This window comes from Benincasa hispida, chromosome 6 (assembly GCF_027475165.1).
Source record: "Benincasa hispida cultivar pf3 chromosome 6, pf3_genome.v1.1, whole genome shotgun sequence".
In the NCBI taxonomy this organism is placed as follows: domain Eukaryota; kingdom Viridiplantae; phylum Streptophyta; class Magnoliopsida; order Cucurbitales; family Cucurbitaceae; genus Benincasa; species Benincasa hispida.
This window is the reverse complement of record NC_143483.1, coordinates 58,542,773-58,561,395: the sequence shown is the minus strand read 5'-3', so window position 1 is coordinate 58,561,395 and position 18,623 is coordinate 58,542,773. Positions and strand designations below refer to the sequence as shown.

Below are 18,623 nucleotides of genomic sequence, written 5' to 3'. Positions count from 1 at the left end.
TGGAATCACATCCCAACTCTCAGCACCTGGTAAACCTCAACCGAATAGTGTATCAGAAAGGAGAAATAGAATATTGTTAAACATGGTTCGGTCTATGTTAAGGTATGCACATTTACTTGATTCCTTTTGGGATCATGCAATAGAGACTGTAGTATATATCCTGAACAACTTTTTATCAAAAAGTATTTCAGAAACACCTTTTGAATTATGAAAAGGACGTAAAGGGAGTTTATGATAGTTAAGACTGTAGGGATGTCCAGCGCATGTGCTGACAACAAACCCAAAGAAATTGGAACCTCACTCGAGGATATATGTCACACCCCTCCCCAGATTACCCTCTTAATCCGTGAAAAGATGTGAAGACAACAATTGTCAACACTCTTACGACAACTACTGTCCAACATATTCCTGAAAACCTGTGTCCTTAACACCTATTAAACCTAATTAGCAATTATAATTCTCTAGAACTTAACATACAAACTCAGCAATAGCTCAAAGCATACAAATTACTAAAAATCAAAATATCAAGTTCAACATACTTAATTGTTGGGGTTGATGACTTAAATCTCGTGGGTTTTGTAGTTTGTAATTGTAATGTACAAACATTTTATTTATTTAATAAAATATGAGATGTTTTATTCAATATTTAGTAGCATTAACCCACAAACCAATAAACTAACATCTAAGGTTATCTTTTGTAGCTTAAACATGTATGTAGAGACATATAAGTGGATTATGTTTAAGTGATAACCTAAATGGTCTGTAGTAGATGGATAAAGTTGGGTACCTTATTCTGGTGACACTACGAATACGATCTGTTTTATAATTGTTGTAAAGTGCTACAAATGATCTGATCCTGATCATTCATGTGAAAGCATGTGAGCGGAGGTTTCTATAGAAAGGAATTTGTATACGACCGGACCACAAAATGAAAGTCTCATTATATAACATCGTTAACAATAGAGATTTACATTTCACTAGGGTGACCATAGGTGACATGACCTGAATCCTGAATGAGTTGTAAACTCTTGCCTATGAAGGTTGTCCTTTGGTTTGTATGGGTGAGAGTGGCCAGATTTTCGACTCAATAAGCCTACCATTTTGGGGATTCATCTGATTGGGGAACTGGGAACACAACTATACAAGACATAATTCATTCTTTCCCATTGTCGGGGTAAGTAGATAAATTGCTCCCTTAAAGGGGCTTAAATAATGTGGCGCCATACCCTCTCTTGGCTCGAGAAGGGTTTGGTCATAGTTTGACTATGATTTATTGTTCGTTAGAGAGATCGGTGGTACTTAAGGAGTTAGATGTAACTACAAGGGCAAAACAATAATTTTGGCCTAACTATACTTACGAGTAATTTATGAAAAGTCATCGCGTTGTTGACTGGTTCTATCAAATAGACACATAAATATATCTATAGTGCGAAAATTGTAGGTGTCAGTCTTTACTGGAGTGACCGACAGTTAATGGACGTTGAATAATTTAATTAAAGAAGTTTAATTAATTACTTAAGTACCATTGGAGCTTCAATCTACAGGTCCATAAGGTTCCCTCTGTAACTCAACAGAGATTATTGATAATCAATTTTGGATTAATTTGAATTGTTTAAATTAATTGAGGGAATTAATTATATGTGATATAATTAATTTAACTTAATTATATATGATATAATTAATATAATGTATTCGATACATTATAATATAAATTTTATTTGAGAGAAATTATATATTTGTATGTGATTCAAATATTAATTGTATGGATGAGATTTATGTAATTAAATTTAGTATAAATGTGATTTATATCAAATTGCATGTAAATTGAGAAAATTAATAACTATAGTTTATATTGTATTTGATACAATATAAAAACTATAGGTTATATGTTATATATGATGTAATATATGGTTATATATACATGAGACAACTCCTGAGTTCATTAAGAATACGTATCCAGATGTGCTTTTTCTATCTTCGATGTCTTTAGCATAATCAAAATCAGTAAAAGCAAAAAGTTCATCTTTATCTTGTGCATAAAATATCCCAAAATTAATGGTCCCTTCAAGTACCGAAGTGCTCTTCTAGCTACTTATAAGTGTGATTTTGTAGGCTTTGACATAAAATGGCTGATTAAGGTGACAATGAACATCATGTCTGGACTAGTGGTAGTTAGATGCATGAGACTTCTAACTATTTGCTTAAAATATGTTTCATCAATTAGATCTCCTCCTTCATCGCTATGTAACTTAGAACCTGGTACAATGGGACTGCACACAACATTGCTATTTTCCATTCCAAATCTGCTTAAAACATTTTGGGCATATTTTTTTTGACAAATATATATACCATTTCTGTTATACAAAACTTCAATGCCCAGAAAAAATCTCATTCTCCCAAAATCTGACATATCAAATGAACTTAACATGGATTCTTTAAATTTCTGCATCAGATCTTCATCATCGCCCGTATATATTAAATCATGTACATAAACAATCAAAATAAGAATTTTACCTTTGTAGCCATTTTGAACAAGATTTGTTCACTGTAGTATCTCAGAAAACCTTTTCCCTTAAAGTACGCTTCCAATCTACTAAACCAAGCTCTAGGAGCTTGTTTTAGGCCATACAATCCCCTTTTCAACTTATATACTCTATGCTCATTTCTTCTCTGCACATAACCCATTGGTTGCTCTACATAGATATCTTGATTTAATTTTCCATGAAAAAAACAAGCTTTACATCAAGTTGAAAAATCTTTATCAAGTTGAAAAATCTTTATCAAGTTGAAAAATCTTTCACCTTTTTTGTGCTGCCAAAGATAATATCACACACACTGTATCCATTCTTGAAACTAGTGCATAAACTTCAGAACAATCCATTCCTTGTTGTTGTGAATAACCCTTAGCCACTAACCTTCCTTTGTATTTGTCTACATCTCCATGTTCATTGAATTTTGTTTTGTAAATCCATTTCACCCTAAATTTCCTTGCACCTACTAGTAATTTAGTCAGCTTCCACGTGTCATTTTCCTCAATTGCGGCCATCTCAACGTCCAAACTAACTTCCATATAGGAAATTTTAATGCTTCCTCAAAGTTGATTGGGTCCGCATCAGTTCGAGCCATGTGAGCTTCAATGTTATCATCATTTGAAAGTCTCTCTCCAGTAATATAATCATTCAAGTAAGCTAGAGCTCGTTGTATTCTTCCTTCTTCATTTGCTGATGATGACACATTTGAAGAGGATGTTGATTGTCGGCATTGATCTCAATTCTTCATATATGTATTAGCCTTACCTTCTTCATGGTTGAGAACATTGTCTTAAATCAACTTGACTTCTCTCTCACCATCTTGCCATTCAGGGTTTAACAAACTTTGTTGGATTGAGGTTTTATTCCAATCCCATTGTTTCTCTTCGTAAAAAACAACATCTTGATTTACTACGATCCTTTTTGTAGATGGATTATAGAGTCCATATACTTTTGATTCTTCCTTGATGCCTAGAAGGACACAAGGAAAGCTTTTTTTTAATTTTTCTCTCTTTTCATCAGGTATGTGCACATAGGCAATGCACCCAAATATTCTGAAATGCCCACAGTGGGTTTTGCTCCACTCTATGCTTCTTGTGGTGTAACGTCTTTTATTGCTAATGTTGGACTTCTATTCAGCACATAAACTGCCCCAGTTAACTGCTTTAGGCCAAAATGCTTTTGCCATTTTCTTCTTAGGCAACATGCATCTCACTAGGTTCACATGGTTCGATTCTTCCGTTCTGGTATGTCGTTCTACTGGGGAATGTAGGTTGTGGTTAACTATCTTCTAATACCATGCTGCTTAAAAAACTTATTCAAATCCCGTGAGTTAAATTCTCCTCCCCTATTAGTTCATAAACATATAATGGGCAAGCCATTTTCTTTTTCAACAAATTTCTTATAGTATTTAAACATATTGAATGCTTCTGGCTTTTCGCTTAAAAAATATACCCAAGTTTTTTTTTTTTTTTTTTTTTTTTTTTTTTAAAGTCATCTATGAAGCAGAAGAAATACTTTTTCTTACTATTTGACATTTGAGAGATTGATCCACAATATCTGCACGTATCAACTATAATTTTTGAGTCTCTATGTTATTTTCCAACCATACAATCACAACACGTAATAGTTTCAGCACTTAGTTATGGAAGTCCACGAACCATATCTTTAGCATAAAGTGTTCTCAAGCCTTTATGGCTTAAATGGCCATATCGACAATGCCAAAGATGAGTTAGATTGGTTAAGGTAGTGTGGAAGTAAGCATTCTTCTCCTTGTTGAGTTGCAATTGCACCTTTACAATGAACATTCTATTGGTCATCATCTCCGGTTAAATAATTAACCCTTTTTCTGGGTGATAAATACTACATTTTCTTGCCTAAGTTAGAACAAAAAGACCTTGTTTTTAGAGTTGTCCAATGCTTACAATATTGTTCTTTAGCTCTGAACATAAAAAACATCAGTAACTACATGATAATTATTATTCATATATAACCTCACATTTCTTTTTCAAGTACACTCATTTTGGTATTATTGTCCAATTTTATTGAATCTCGGTAAGCTTCATCTAACTCATGGAATGCAACTTTATTACTACTCATATGATTTGAGCAACTTGAATCAAGAAACCATATGTCCTCCTGTGAAGCATGATTCACATCTACATAGGACATCAACAACATTTCTTCTTTTTCATTCAATTCAACATAGTTGACATTCTTTAGTGTTGAACATTCATACTGAAAATGACCAAGCTTATGAAATTTGTAACGTTCAATGGTTGCCTTATTGAAAGGTTGCCATCCTCGGCCTCTACCTCTACCTGTATAGCCTCTTTGTCCTCGACGTCGACCTTTATTTTCATTTTGATCATCAATGGTCACTTTGAGGGCTTGCTCGTCAACTTTGTTTCTGTGAAACTTTTGCTCGTGTACAATGAGAGGACTCTATAGTTCACCAATTGAAATTGTATCAATATTCTTGAATTCTTCAATTGAGACTATCACATAGTTGAATTTCTCTGTTAAAGTTCTAAGATTTTTTTCAACAACCTTGATGTCATTTACCTGTTCTCTATTGATCCTCATTTTGTTTGAAACACTCATAACACGAGCAAAATATTATGTGATAGTTTCATTTGATTTCATTTCTAGAATCTCAAAATCATGTTTCGATGCTAGGAGAATTGAGTGTTTAACCTTTGCATTTCCTTCATACTTTTTCTTCATGGAATCCCATATTTGTTTTGCTGTGTGTTTCTCTAAAATTTGCTCAAGAGTAGTTCTATCTATAGCTTGGAATAGATAATTCTTAGCTTTGAGATCCTTCAACATCAAATCTTCGTATTCCTTTTGCCACACCTCAGATAATGTCTCTCCCTTTTTTGGTTCTTTGTAATCAGTTTCAATTAGGTGCCAATACCTTTTGGATTTTAGTAGGTTTTCCATAAGCATGCTCCAATGGTCATAGTGACAATAGAAAACTGGAATAACTGGTTGCATAAAATGCTTATCCTCACTCATCTTCACCAGAAATCATTAGGAAAAAAAACTACATTTTTTATTCTCAGCAGTTTTAGAAAAAGAAAACTGGATCGGGTTCCTCGCGGGAAAAAATTTTCCGTGTGTTTTTTTAATATATTTATTTTAAACAATTTTATTTATTATCAACCAAATAAAATTATATATATTAAATGAGTTATTTCCAATGATTTTTTCAATCAAAGAAAATAGTATAAAAATTCATTATAAAATAATACTATTATATATGTAAAAATATAATTTAATCTTATAATTTCTAAAAGTTAAAATTTAAATATTACAATATCATAGTCAAACTTTCCATTTAAATACTATAACATTTATGGCTTAGATAGAAAGTCTTAAATGTTAAAACAATTTAGAAATGTATTAAAATACGAAAAGGTTGAAATAAAAATTAAAAAATAACTAACTTTTTATACCACAATTTTTAAAAAAGGTATATAAATAAAATAATAATAATAATAGTTATCATTGTAAACTTATATTCTGTTTATGTAAACAGAATATGAGTAAATAATAATAATAATAATTAATAAATAAATAAATAAATAAATTATTATATAAATATAATTATATAATATATTCATCGAGGTAGGGAATCGGGTCGGGGACGGGGAATATAATCCTCATCCCCATTTAGCCATCAAGAAAAAAAGTTATTTCCTTTCCCTTCTCCATTCTCCATCTACTTGGGAATTCTCCGTCCGGTAGGTAAATGGATATCTCTAGTAAAATTTTGTTATATTTATAAATATTTTAATTCATTTTACCAAACGACCAGGTAAAATCCTTTTTAAGTTAATAAGATATGTTTAAATTGCTTTAAACCCTTTTAAATCTTCAAATTCAATTAATATAGCAATTTTTGTTTAGCGCGTGAAATCGACGACGTTTGTCACTCGAATGCCTGATAAAACCCTTCTCTAATTCTTTGAGGTCCATTTCATTACAGTTCCTCAAGCTTCACTCAGAACGAGGAGGTCTCCAATGGCGTCCTTAAAGACAGTCTCTCGGTTATCATCTCGCTTGCAATCCCTCGCTCCAAAGTTCAACAAAAGATCTTCATATTCTGAGCTATCTCCATTCAAATCCCCTTGTCAATCTCAGCCCTCCACAGCTTCTACATCGCGTCTACCTTGCACCTCGCGGTGAGACTTGTCTCTTTCCTCCAATGTCAATCTCATTCATCATTTCATCATATAATCATTAGTTACAGGAAGAAATTCGGTTCAGTTCTTTACTGTGGAATAGATTTTGATAATAGGTTACCAGTGGAGTTGAGTAGTCAGGGGTCACTGATGCCATTGCACAGCGCCATAGCCGCAGCAAGATTGATTTCAAGTCTGACCATTGAATCTCAAGGATGGGGTTTGGTTCCTCAGGGTATGTTTTGCTTAAGTTTCTTATTGCATCTGGTTCTAGTGAGTGCTGATGATTCTCCATTATTGTTTTTATTGGAGGAATGTTGCTAAGGAAGTGTTCTGAATATCCGTTTGTTTGTTCACACTTCATAGAATTTTCTTTTTCTCTCAAATTAATATCGGATGTTTTATAAATTTTAGGATCTGATCATAGTTGGGTCTAGTTAAATGCAAATATCTTGCAGAATTCCAGTACGATTGAATTAATAGGCCTGTTGTTATTTGGATATTTAGTGATTGTTGCTGCATGCCTGTACTACTAGAATCACTATCAGCTTTGAATTGTGACTAGAGCCATATAGGTGAAAATGATAGATGGAAAACATCACTTTGATTGGTGTATGAAAGAAGCGAGCCGAGTGATGCAATCAATTTTAGTATTTGAACCGAGTTTAATATAACTGATCATATATTAGAAGTAACTATAGTTGATCTCGCAATTATAGCATTAATCTAGGTTTTAAACAACTTAACTGTGGTAGATTACTTTTATGTGTCGACTCTTCTAATTTATCACCAAGCTTCAAAGTAGTCTCAAGTGATATAGTTTTCAACTAGTTGATGATAGAGAATTTTTCTGTTATTCAATTATGAACCCTTCAAAAAATTTGTGATGCATATCTCAATAGTAGTGTCATCATATCATTTCTATTCTATCTATTATTGTCACTGTCTGAAATGTGATTGTGCAACCCATACTAACTTATGCACATCTCAGTTATTTTCAATGGAATATCAGTTGATCCTACAATCCATAGAACTGCATCTCTTAGTTAGAACTCATGGATCGTGACTTAGTCAGCTTTTGGTGGGTGCACGTGTTTGGGCTATTTGGCCGGAAAGAATTCAAAGAAATGAATTGTTGAACATTTTAATACGTTTCCTCCACTCCGCAAAAGACTTTTGAACCAATTTTTGGTTCTTTGAGTTATTGTTGTAATTAGTATTCAATGGGTGTTCAAGTTAATAGGAGTGGGGAGAGTTCCCTTTTTATGTGTAGGTGCGGGGCCGTTTAATTTTCGCTTATTGGGAGGTTCTCTTCATTCCCCTTCGATATAAAATCCTCCTTTGGACATGTACCTTCTCTTCTTCCTACCCCACTTGCACCTGAACCGTCATATGGCATGCTTGTGGGGGTTGCTATGAGGATAATGACTCTTTGTTGTTCATTCTCTGCTGGTTCACTGGGAAGTTTTGGGGATTGTTATTTGGTTTTTGTGGACTTGGGTAACTCTTCCAAAAGCTGAGTTGTAAAATTCAGATGCTACTACGTTCAAAATTCAGAAACCGGGCTACTAGACTGATGCTATATTGATTATGTTTGTGTGAGGCTTGGAGAGTGAAAATAGTAGGATTTTTTGCTAAAATCGAGGTAATCAATTTTTTGGCATCATCTTGGCTCTTAAACTTTGGTTAGATGTCTAGTACTCTATCTCCTTATATTTTCTTTGTAGTACTTGTAATACAGAGTTTATTTTGAAAAAAAAAAAAAAAAAAAAAAATTCCCCATAATAAACAGTAATTGAAACTTTGTGCTTAAGAACGAGAAGAGTGTGAAAGTACGGAGTAAAGAAAAACATCTAGGGGGGTGTCAGGCATGAGTTCAGCATCTTCAAGCTAGGTTTAGTACATCTAGGAGTTTAAGTCAATGGGTAGGCAAGTCGTCGGGGTGCAGCTTTAGAAAGCATAGATTTAGAGACAGTTTGAGGAGGCTTGAATAGTGGGTTATTGTTCAAACTCGTTCGTTTCTCCAATAAAATTCTGTTTTGGAAGCTCCTCATCCTAAACATTGGTTAAGCTTGGGAAGCCAAACTCATGTCCCAAATGCACCTTTGCAGGTGGTGTTATTATCCTTGTCGTTTTGGTCACATAATAAATGTGACCTTACTTGAACAGGAATTGTTCTATAGATTGTACAACTGTCCTTGAATTCTAAGGTCATATAAGGGGTTTTTGGGGTAAAGAGTGAAATAGTAAGTTCTAAGGAGTTATGAAGTTTAGGAAGTTGTGAACTTCTTAGGCTCATAGTATAAGGAGTTGATAAGGTATAAAATTGATGTTTTTTAGTAATATGATCCACAAACTCCTACTTCCCAACTCCTACTTCTCAACTCCTTGAGCCAAACACACCCATAATGAGTTATTACAAGAGTTCTGACATTAACTTTTAATAATTTCATTTTATATAGATCCATGTAAGAAAAGAACCCTCTTTGATGCTGTTCTGTCTATCTTGCAGGTATTTCAATGCCTTTATGACACGCTTTGCTTTGCAGGAATGTGTTCTCTGTAGTTTTCTGTTTATTGACAATTGGGGCTTCTTTTTACTTCAAGTTCTCTACATCTACAAGAATGTAAACCTAAATCATCGCCCCTGATTTTTTTGGTCCTAAATGTGGATGAGGTTAAAAGTTAAATTTCATCTTGTAATGATGAATGCTTTTTATGATTAACATTTTGATCTGAAACATTCATTTAAGTGAATTCAACAGATACTTATTTGCTGGTATCTTTAACCAACAAATATATAGCTAGTTAATGTTGCAAGTGATTGATATACAACTTTCATGATTGTTGGATTTATTACCCTTGGAAAGGGTATGTTGATATGCTGAATTATATGATCAGAAGATCTCTACATGCCTAGAATGACATTTTGTTGTAATACAATGATTCTGAATTCATTCTCTTAGACAAGTTCTATTGAATAGGTCTTTTTTAATAGCCATGTTTGATAAGTTTTTTATTTTTTATTTTTGTTTCTGAAAAGTAAATTTATAAACACCACATCTACATATGAGTTTTTCTGTCTTTTTCTTTACTTTCTCACCATGTTAAGTTTTAAAAGTTTTGTTATTATTTTTAGATTTTTTCTAAGAATTCAAATGTTAGATCATCGTAAAGGAATTGTTAAAGGGCAATTTTCAAAACCGAAAAGTTCAAGCCTCTTTTATAGCCATCTGATTTTTTTTTTTTTAGTTTTTGAAAATTGTGCATTTAGGGATCATTCGATTAAATTGTGCTTGGGTTCTCCAAATTTTTTTACCATAGTTTTCTCATCCTCTTGAGTAAACCTTTGAATTCTTAGATTACAAAAACTACTTTGGTTAGTTTTCAAAAATCAAAATTACATTTTGAAAATACTTTTCAAAAGTAGGTTAAAAAAAAAAAAGAAACAGAAGTGGTGTTTACAAGTTCAATTCTTTAAATCCAAAAATTAAAAATCCAATAATTATCAAACCAAGTCTAAATCGTTATCAAAGATGTTCATTTTTTATTTTGAAAATTAAGCGTTTTTTCCCACTTTTAAGAAACGCTTTCAAAATCTAAACCAAATTTGGAAAAAAAAAATATAGTTTAAAACTTGTTTCTATTTTTAACATTTTTTTGTTAATTCAAACACTTTTTAAGTAGGAGAACTACATCAAAGAAATTGTGAGTAAATTAGCATATTGTTTTTTTAAATCGATATTGTTATCAAAAGGATCCTAGCAACTCGTCTCGTCTACGACTCAAAGCAGAAATACAGTCACATATGTAGCCAATATTGGTAAAGAAATGAATACATGGGGACAAAATTGGTAAACAAATGAACTTCATAATATATTCACTTGCTAGGAAAAGGTACAAGGTAAGAAAATGATTTTTTTGAAAAATGAAGATGTTAGATTAGCTTCATGTTAATACAACTAGAAAGAATTTACATTGCAAATATTTCAAACCCCAAGGTTAAAAAAAATTCAACTTCTCTTTCCTTTGCAGTTAAGGAAGGAAGGAAGCCCTACAAAAGAATAGGTTAATAAAATCCTACATGGGTCTGAATTTTTTACATTGGATGAAACTTCAAAATCTCACACTATTACCTTCCTCTATATCCTTGTCCCATCTCTTTTTTTTACCTTCTCCTTTTTTACCTTTCTACTTTTTTCCATTAGTGGCGAGCTGTCGGACTTCTTAAAGCACTTAAACTCTCAAGCTTCTCTAAATAAGACAATCTTTTTGGTGTTACAACATTACCAGGTTTGCTGATAAGATTTATGTCTTCTTCTTCTTTACAGCAACTTTCTTTAATGGCTAATGACCTTATATAAGAACTGTCATTGTCAACATTCCAACCCATGAAATCTGAAAGTGTTTTTGAAGCTGGGGAATCACTTGAACTCAGCTGCTTCTCTGTATCCATAGAAAGATTCTCCAATGACTTCTCGATCGACGACTCTCGAGCAATGGTATCTGCATAAAGTACATCCTCAATCCTTGACATGATGTTGAATGCCAAGCTTTCTATTACCCTTGAATAGCTTTCTAGGATTGCTTGTCCAACATCCTGTGAACAATAAGCAAAGATGAAAGAAGATTAAAGGATTGCTGATGTTTCAACTAGGTGTGTACACACGTTGGGACAAGTTGGCTACCTGAAAGACCTAAATAGAGTCTTCAACTAGGTTGGGTTGAATTGAGTTGTCGGGTTATTATTATTTTTATTACTTTAAAATATTTAAATTTATCTACTACAATATATGTCTAAATATTTATGACATCTATTATAAACTTTAAATAAAGACAATAATCGTAACAATCCTAAAAGAAAAACATTAAAAATTTCAACCTAAGGCTAAACTCCAAAAGTTAAAACTTATAATATATATATGTTTGTAACTTGAGTTGGATTGGGTCAGCTCGGAAAAAAAAATTATTCAACCCAACTTGACTAAAATAGGAAAAATTTAATCTAACCTAATTTAACCCTTATAATTTGGGTTTGGGAGTTCAAGTTGTTTGGATTGTCTGGTCATTTGAGTTTGAAAAGGTGTAGCCATGACTTGGAAAGTAGAAAAAGGATTTCCCTACTTTTTTCTTAAAAATTTTCAAAACTACCCTTGGAGTAGAAATACAATAGAATGTTTGACGAAAATTAGGACTTAAAACGGTGTAGTAGTGACTTGGAACATGAACATTGCCAGACAAGTCTTAATTTCCATTCAACATTCTAATGAATTTCTACTCCGTGGGTGGTAGTTTTGAAAGAAAGCCGAAAAAGTTATCAAAGTTTTGGCTTTTTACCTTGTTATGTTGGATTTTGGATACATCAAGAGCAGACTGAGAAATCCCTGGGAAATTTTGTTTAATTAAGAACAAAATGCTTTCAACTCTTTCTTCAAAAATCTCTCTTTTCTCAAAGCTCACTGCTGAACCCCATGAGGACTTTCCATCCTTGTGATGCATTTTCCTCTTCCATATCACAATTGAAGCCTCAATCCTGTTCTTAAGATCAATCACTTTGTGTTCTGTTGACAAGTCCATTGATTTTAGGAATTGCTCTGGATTAAAATAATCATCTGTTATGCTCTTGTAGATCGAATCGCCCAAGCTTGTTTTTCCATTCTACAATAAGACAGTCAGAATTCAGCTCATGCTTCAAATTTCATAGAACCAATCATCACAGGATAAGAAACACAAATATAGACACGAGACACGGATACGACAGGACACAAACAGAATGACATGTCATTTTTAGAAAATGTTGGACACAGATAACATTTACTAAAGCATGCAATTTCTAAACGAGTTTGACATATTTCTCTCTCAAAATTTTGTATTATTTGTATATTATTATTTGTGCCGGCTTATTATGCTTAAACTAGTGCCCGATATGTGCCTAACAAACGTTGGATTCATTTTTACTTGTTTGACACATCTAGTGTGTTAACAAATGTACATATTGGATACGGTGAGGTCGACGAAGCTAAAGTGTCCGTACTTCTCATATCAAAAGTTTTTCTTTTACCTTAGGGAGAGACTCAATGTAGCTTTCAGGCACTTCCATTTCTGTTAACACTTGAGCATTTATAGCCATGGCTGCTTTTAAAATTTGGTTTACAGATTCCTTCTGAAACAGCAGCCATTTACGAGTAACGTCCGATAGCCCATTCGGAGGTACCTTAACCGCTGGTAACCACCATTTGTCTCCATTTCTCTGTGTGTCATCTTTAGCAGATTCATCATCTCTTGACACATACCAAAATTCATGTAGTTTACCAAATTGATCAAGGTAACCCTGTCAATGATATTTCAAGTGAGAATTCAAATGAAAGATAATAAACCTTAAGGTCCTTAGGATGATAGAACTGAAAATGGTTAAGGTACTTACAAGTAACATGGCATCTAATTTTCTAAGTGCTGGAATGTTCATGAGCAAATCTTTCCTTTGTAAAGTCACCATGATCTATAAGAAGAAAAACAACCAATTCATTAGAACACAAAATGGTCAGACATATACTCTCGACCAAGAGGTTAGGTGTGTTGAACTCAGAAAAAAAGGGAGTTTAGGGATAGAAGGACGACCTCCATGTCTATTCCATCCTTTGACTTTTGTTTCGAAGGGACAAATTCAACAATGTGATCGGTTACAGATAAAAACCATTCTATTTCTCTTCTCCATCTCGTTCTCTTCCCCGGAGATAATGATTCAAGCTTCTGCTCTCCAAAAGTAGACGCTGCAAAGCAATATTTTCTCTTATCAATATAAATATGATTTTAGCTCAACTGGTTAAAACATATATTCTCAACTAAGAGGTCAGACAATCGAAACGTGAATCCATTAGGATTCTAGATATGAATGATATATAATAACAAAGATTATAAGTAGAAAACCTGCTAGGTTTGTTATAGCATTGGACAAAGCTAGAGCAGAAGAAACACCCTTTCCACCTCCTGACATATCCTCACCCAAAAGCAATTTAGCAAACTTTGCTTTCATCAAATCCAAATCTGAAACCAAAAAAAAATCCCATATATTTGACAAGAATCATCAGGACTAAATTCCATATCGGTGAAACAAAATGGTAAGAAGATAAGGAAACTTTTGAGAAATTTTTAATTGTCACCCCTAAACTTGTCAAGTAGTATCAATTTTCACCGTAAACTTTCAATTACATTGACTTGAACCCTAATAATCACTTGCCACTAAAGATCTTCGTAAACTCACTAATTCAATATGTACAAACTAACCGTTGAATAACTTTGTCAAAAAACTCACAAATTTTAACAAAAACTAAAGCCCGTTTAATAATTATTTCATTTTTAGTCTTTTGTTTTTGAAAACTAAGTCTATTTTCTCCCAATTTCTTAAAACGATTTGTTAAGCACAAGAGTTGAATTCTTAGCTAAATTCAAAATATGATTTATCTTAGTTTTTGAAAATATTGGTAAAAAGTATATATTACAGGTGAAATAAGTAATTATAGGCTTAATTTTCAAAAACAAAAAACCAAAACAAAAGGGTTACTAAGCAAGGTTTTATCTCTAATGTTGTCTTTTTCTTTGCTATTTGATGCAATCGAAAGTTCAGAGTAACTCGATGAGTTAAAAGGTAAAAACAACATGATTTTACCTGAATTAGATTGACATCGAGAACCTCTTGCTCTGATACCATGTCCATCGAGGCACAAAACAGGGCTTTTATTGTCACTCAATGCCCATCCAATTCTTTGGGGTTCAGAAGAATCTCTTGAACCATTGCCCTCTTGTCCACTCTCCAAAATCAAACTATGAGTTTGTCTTCCAGGAAGCTCCACCATTCTTTTCAATTGAAATGATCTTGACTGTTGAACACTTGGTTGCTGAATCAAAGCTCTCACCATTTTGAATCCAAAATTTTTTCTTCAACAAAAAAAAAAAAAAAAAATTGTAATGTATTGGAGCAAACAAGAAATGGGTTTTTTTTTTTTTTTTTTTCTTTTCTTTTCTTCTGATTTTTTTGGGTTTTGGGTTTTGGGTTTGTGAAGAGAGGAGAGAAATAGTGGGGTTTTTCTTTTTTGCCTTTTTTTGTGTTATTTGGTAGAATAGAATGTGGGGTGCATGTCTAAGAAAGAAATAGTGAAGGGTTGAAGTGGAAAAAAAGTGAATGAAATAATAAAGGCTGCTAATTTTTGTTGAGTTTGTCTTTTAATTTAATGGTTGAGAGATCAAAGCTGGCAACAAACTCGGGAGAGACATTCAAGCACAACTACCCACCCTTTTTCTTTTTCCTTATTTATCTCTTTTAAGTGAATTTAGGGTTTGGTTTTTTTTATTTTTCTTCTCAAAAGGTAAATGTAACTAATAAACTTCTTTATTTGTAAGTTTTTCTTTTAAGTGGCTACTTTTTGTATGTTGGGAAATTTTTTTGCTTCCTTTACTATTTTCTTTTTTCTCTAGATTGTCAATTTCTACCCTTCAAAAATTAGAAGTCATTTAAAGTCAATTGATTAGCTCCAACGTTTAGACATAAATTATCTCTCTCTTTCTTTTCTTTTCTTTTCTTTTTTTAATTTTTTAATTTTAGATTTGAATCTACATTTCTTATTTATAAAGTAATACTCTAAAAATAAAAATGGCATCTAAAATGTTCATTTTAGGATAATGAGTTTAAAAAAAAATGCAATAAAGTTATCTTAGGTATAATTTTCTTTTATGGCTCATAAGTCCTTGCTTTTTTTTTTTATGAATGATGATTAGAGGGAAAATCCATTAATATGATTATAAAATTTACAATAAATATTACTTTTTTAAGAAGCGTCAGAGAGACAAGTAGTAATAGAATTGTTTAGTCTTGAAATTCACACTATTAATAAGTTATTAAATTGATTTTTTTAAGTCGTGGATCCATAATAAGTTTAAAATTTTATTAGATCAAACAAGGAGTAGAGTTCTCCCAGTTCTACTCATTGAGTCCATCAAACATACGATTATGAGCAACTTGAGATAGCTCAATTAATAAAAACATATATATTTAAGAGATCAAATGCTCAAATTCTCCACTCTACGGGTTGTTGAATTATACACAAGAAAGTAAAATTTCTCCTTGATATATCAACATCGACATTTCCACGACATCATTGGGTACTTCAAATCAAATCTTGAGAGATTTTCCAAAGTCTGAAAAACAGACTGTTCTTGGCTGCCATGGAGGGACAACCCAAGCTGGATATGCCCATTCCCAATAAGATTAAGCCATTTCTTTACTCAAATAGAAAAAAAAAAATTTAATTTTAAATTTAAATCTTGAAACTTTAGCTTTGAGCTGCTTGGAGTTGACTTTAATTTTAAAATACATTTAAATTTACGAATAACAAGGTCAAATTGCTACATACATTTTTTGGAGAAATTAATTAGGGAATATTTAGGAGATTATGAGAGTTATTTTTAAAAACCCACTTCATGTTATTTAAAGAAAACTTTAGCAAAAATATGTTTTTGGTTAATAACTAAAGAAAAAAAAATGTTTTCATTTAGTTTATTTTGTTATGTGTAGTTTTAGAGAATAACTGAAGTTGTAGTTATAGTATGGTTTTGAATTATGGTGGGTAAAAATAAAGTTAAATTACAAATATAGTAATTAGATTTTTAAGTTTGTTTTTATTTCATCTCTTGCCTTTTAAAAAATATCTAATAAATTTTTAAATTTAGGTTTAATAGAACTATGGACTTTAAAAAGTATCTAACATATTTTTAAACTTTAAATTTTGTGTCTAATAAATTCCTAATTTTTGTTACTTTGTGTTTAATAGGTTATCGGTCTATTCCGTATTTTTTAAAATTCAGACATCTACTAGACACAAAATTAGAAGCTTTGGCTCGTTTAATTTTTTGTTTTTGAAATTTAGGCGTATAAATATTATTTCTACCTATAAATTTATTTGTTTTCTTATCCACTTTTCACTAGTGTTTTCAAGAACCAAACCAAATTTGAAAATTAAAAAGAGTAGTTTCTAAAAACTTGTTTTTATTTTTCGAATTTAAATAAAAATTAGAGTGTTTCTTCGAAAAATGTGAGAACTATAATATGGAATTCAAGAAAAACAAACAAACATAAATCTCAAAATAGAAAACTAAAAACAAAACCATTATCAAACAAGACGTTGGAGTTTCATTAGACATAAAATTTAAATCATCTATCCTAATTTTTTCTATAAATTCATTCACACTAAATATTGCTTAAAATTTAAAAATTAAAACATGTAATTAATGAAGGATAATTGCGATAGGTAGCATTTTTAAGACTAATAATCAAGTGTTTAGCAGTTACTTTAAAGAATTGTAAATATAGCAAAATCTATCCGTGATGGATTTCATCGTTGATAGACTCCTATTAACGATGTGGTCTATCAACTCTAAAAGCTGAAACTAAATTTGATTATATTTACAAATTCTCTTATATTATGTTATATCTACTAATATTTTAAATCTGATTACTATATTTGCAACTAATCATTAATATTGGGTGGGTGTATGATATCATGTGAATAATAATTAGGTTAAAAGATGTCTTATTTAAGGAGCATAATTATGTTAAATGTTGAAGATGGAAATAAAGTAATTTCCCCCATTTATTACAACGTACCGAACATATTTCTAGAAAAATATGGGTTGAAATTGGCGACAAAACCAAAGGTGGAGTTCCACTAATTTGCACGTCTGTGAGTAAAAGCAAGACCAAGGACCGCATGCTATAAGTCCCGTATATTTAATATTTTATGCTAATTTTAGAATGTCGGTTTTTGTAACTATTCGATTTTTTAGAATTAAATTTATAAACATTATTTCTGTTTTCAAAAATGAAAAATATCGTTTTAAAAATTTTATTTTATTTTTAAAATTTGACAAGAATTTTTTTTTTTTTAAAAAAAGACAAGCATAATTTTTTTTTTTTTTTTTTTTTTTTTTTTTAAAAAAAAAAACCAAAACGATTGCCAAGTAAGGTGACATGAAAACTCATGGGGAATTGGAATTAAAGACCCTTTTATACGTGAGCCATAATTCTCAATCACTAAAACTTCCAAATCAATTCGATTTCAACTTTATGGATTGGATTAGACACAAATTGGCTTAAAATCAAATATTTTGAATTAAAAAATAAGTTTTTTTACTTACGATTTGAATTCTCCACAAGATAGAATAATCAAACTCACTTAGGAGGCGTTTGATGCGCCATAAAAGCGAGTTGAGTCGATAATTATTATATGGAGAGTTAAATTGTCTATGTTTGGGTTTAGAGTTGAGTTGAGTTGTAATTATTGTCTGAATTTGAGATGCTGAGTTGAGTTGGATATCTAGTGTAGTTTTTTTTTTTTTTTTTTTTTCTAAATGAGATTAGTTTTCTTTTTTGTTATTGTCTGTTTTGTTTTGCTATTGTTGATTAATTTTCAACTATAGTCCTATTTTCTTAACCTTTTACGACAAAAATTGTAAAAACTCTAATTTCCTTTTTCAATTTGTAAAACATAACAGGTTAATTTGTAAAACAGAATAGATTATTCTTTTCAACATATTCTTTTTAAAAATTGTAAAAACTCTAATTCTTATCAATTTGTAAAACATAACACTAAAATATATTGTCATATTGCAATAGAATGAACATTCTTCCTTCTAGTATTGAATACATGTTAGGCCTATTTTCATTATTTACTATGTCAAAAGATAATATTATTGAATATATTTATGTATGACGTAATCAAATATTAACTTAATTAAAATTAATAATTATAATAGTTGAGGTCGTTGAATCCTTTTAAGATTTATTTCTTATTCTTGTCTCCTAGAAAAATTCACACAATTTTTTTCCATCCTTCACATCTTCATTAAAAAAAAA

General features: G+C 31.4%; 2 protein-coding genes across 2 annotated transcripts; one reads left to right on the top strand and one right to left on the bottom strand.

Annotated features, from left to right (window-relative positions):
• The first annotated feature begins 6,412 nt into the window (after window positions 1-6,412).
• LOC120079520 (uncharacterized) lies at window positions 6,413-9,500 on the top strand. Its single transcript, XM_039033730.2, has 3 exons — window positions 6,413-6,718; window positions 6,835-6,953; window positions 9,231-9,500. The coding sequence occupies exons 1-3, from the start codon at window positions 6,558-6,560 to the stop codon at window positions 9,248-9,250; spliced, it is 300 nt and encodes a 99-aa protein (XP_038889658.1). The 5' UTR covers window positions 6,413-6,557; the 3' UTR covers window positions 9,251-9,500.
• Window positions 9,501-10,660: 1,160 nt separating this feature from the next.
• LOC120080139 (rho guanine nucleotide exchange factor 8-like) lies at window positions 10,661-14,915 on the bottom strand. Its single transcript, XM_039034708.2, has 7 exons — window positions 14,385-14,915; window positions 13,646-13,762; window positions 13,337-13,488; window positions 13,143-13,217; window positions 12,780-13,049; window positions 12,056-12,376; window positions 10,661-11,318 (listed from the first exon to the last, which is right to left on the bottom strand). Exons 1-7 carry the CDS (start codon window positions 14,632-14,634, stop codon window positions 10,923-10,925), a joined length of 1,581 nt encoding a protein of 526 aa, XP_038890636.1. The 5' UTR covers window positions 14,635-14,915; the 3' UTR covers window positions 10,661-10,922.
• Window positions 14,916-18,623: the final 3,708 nt, after the last annotated feature.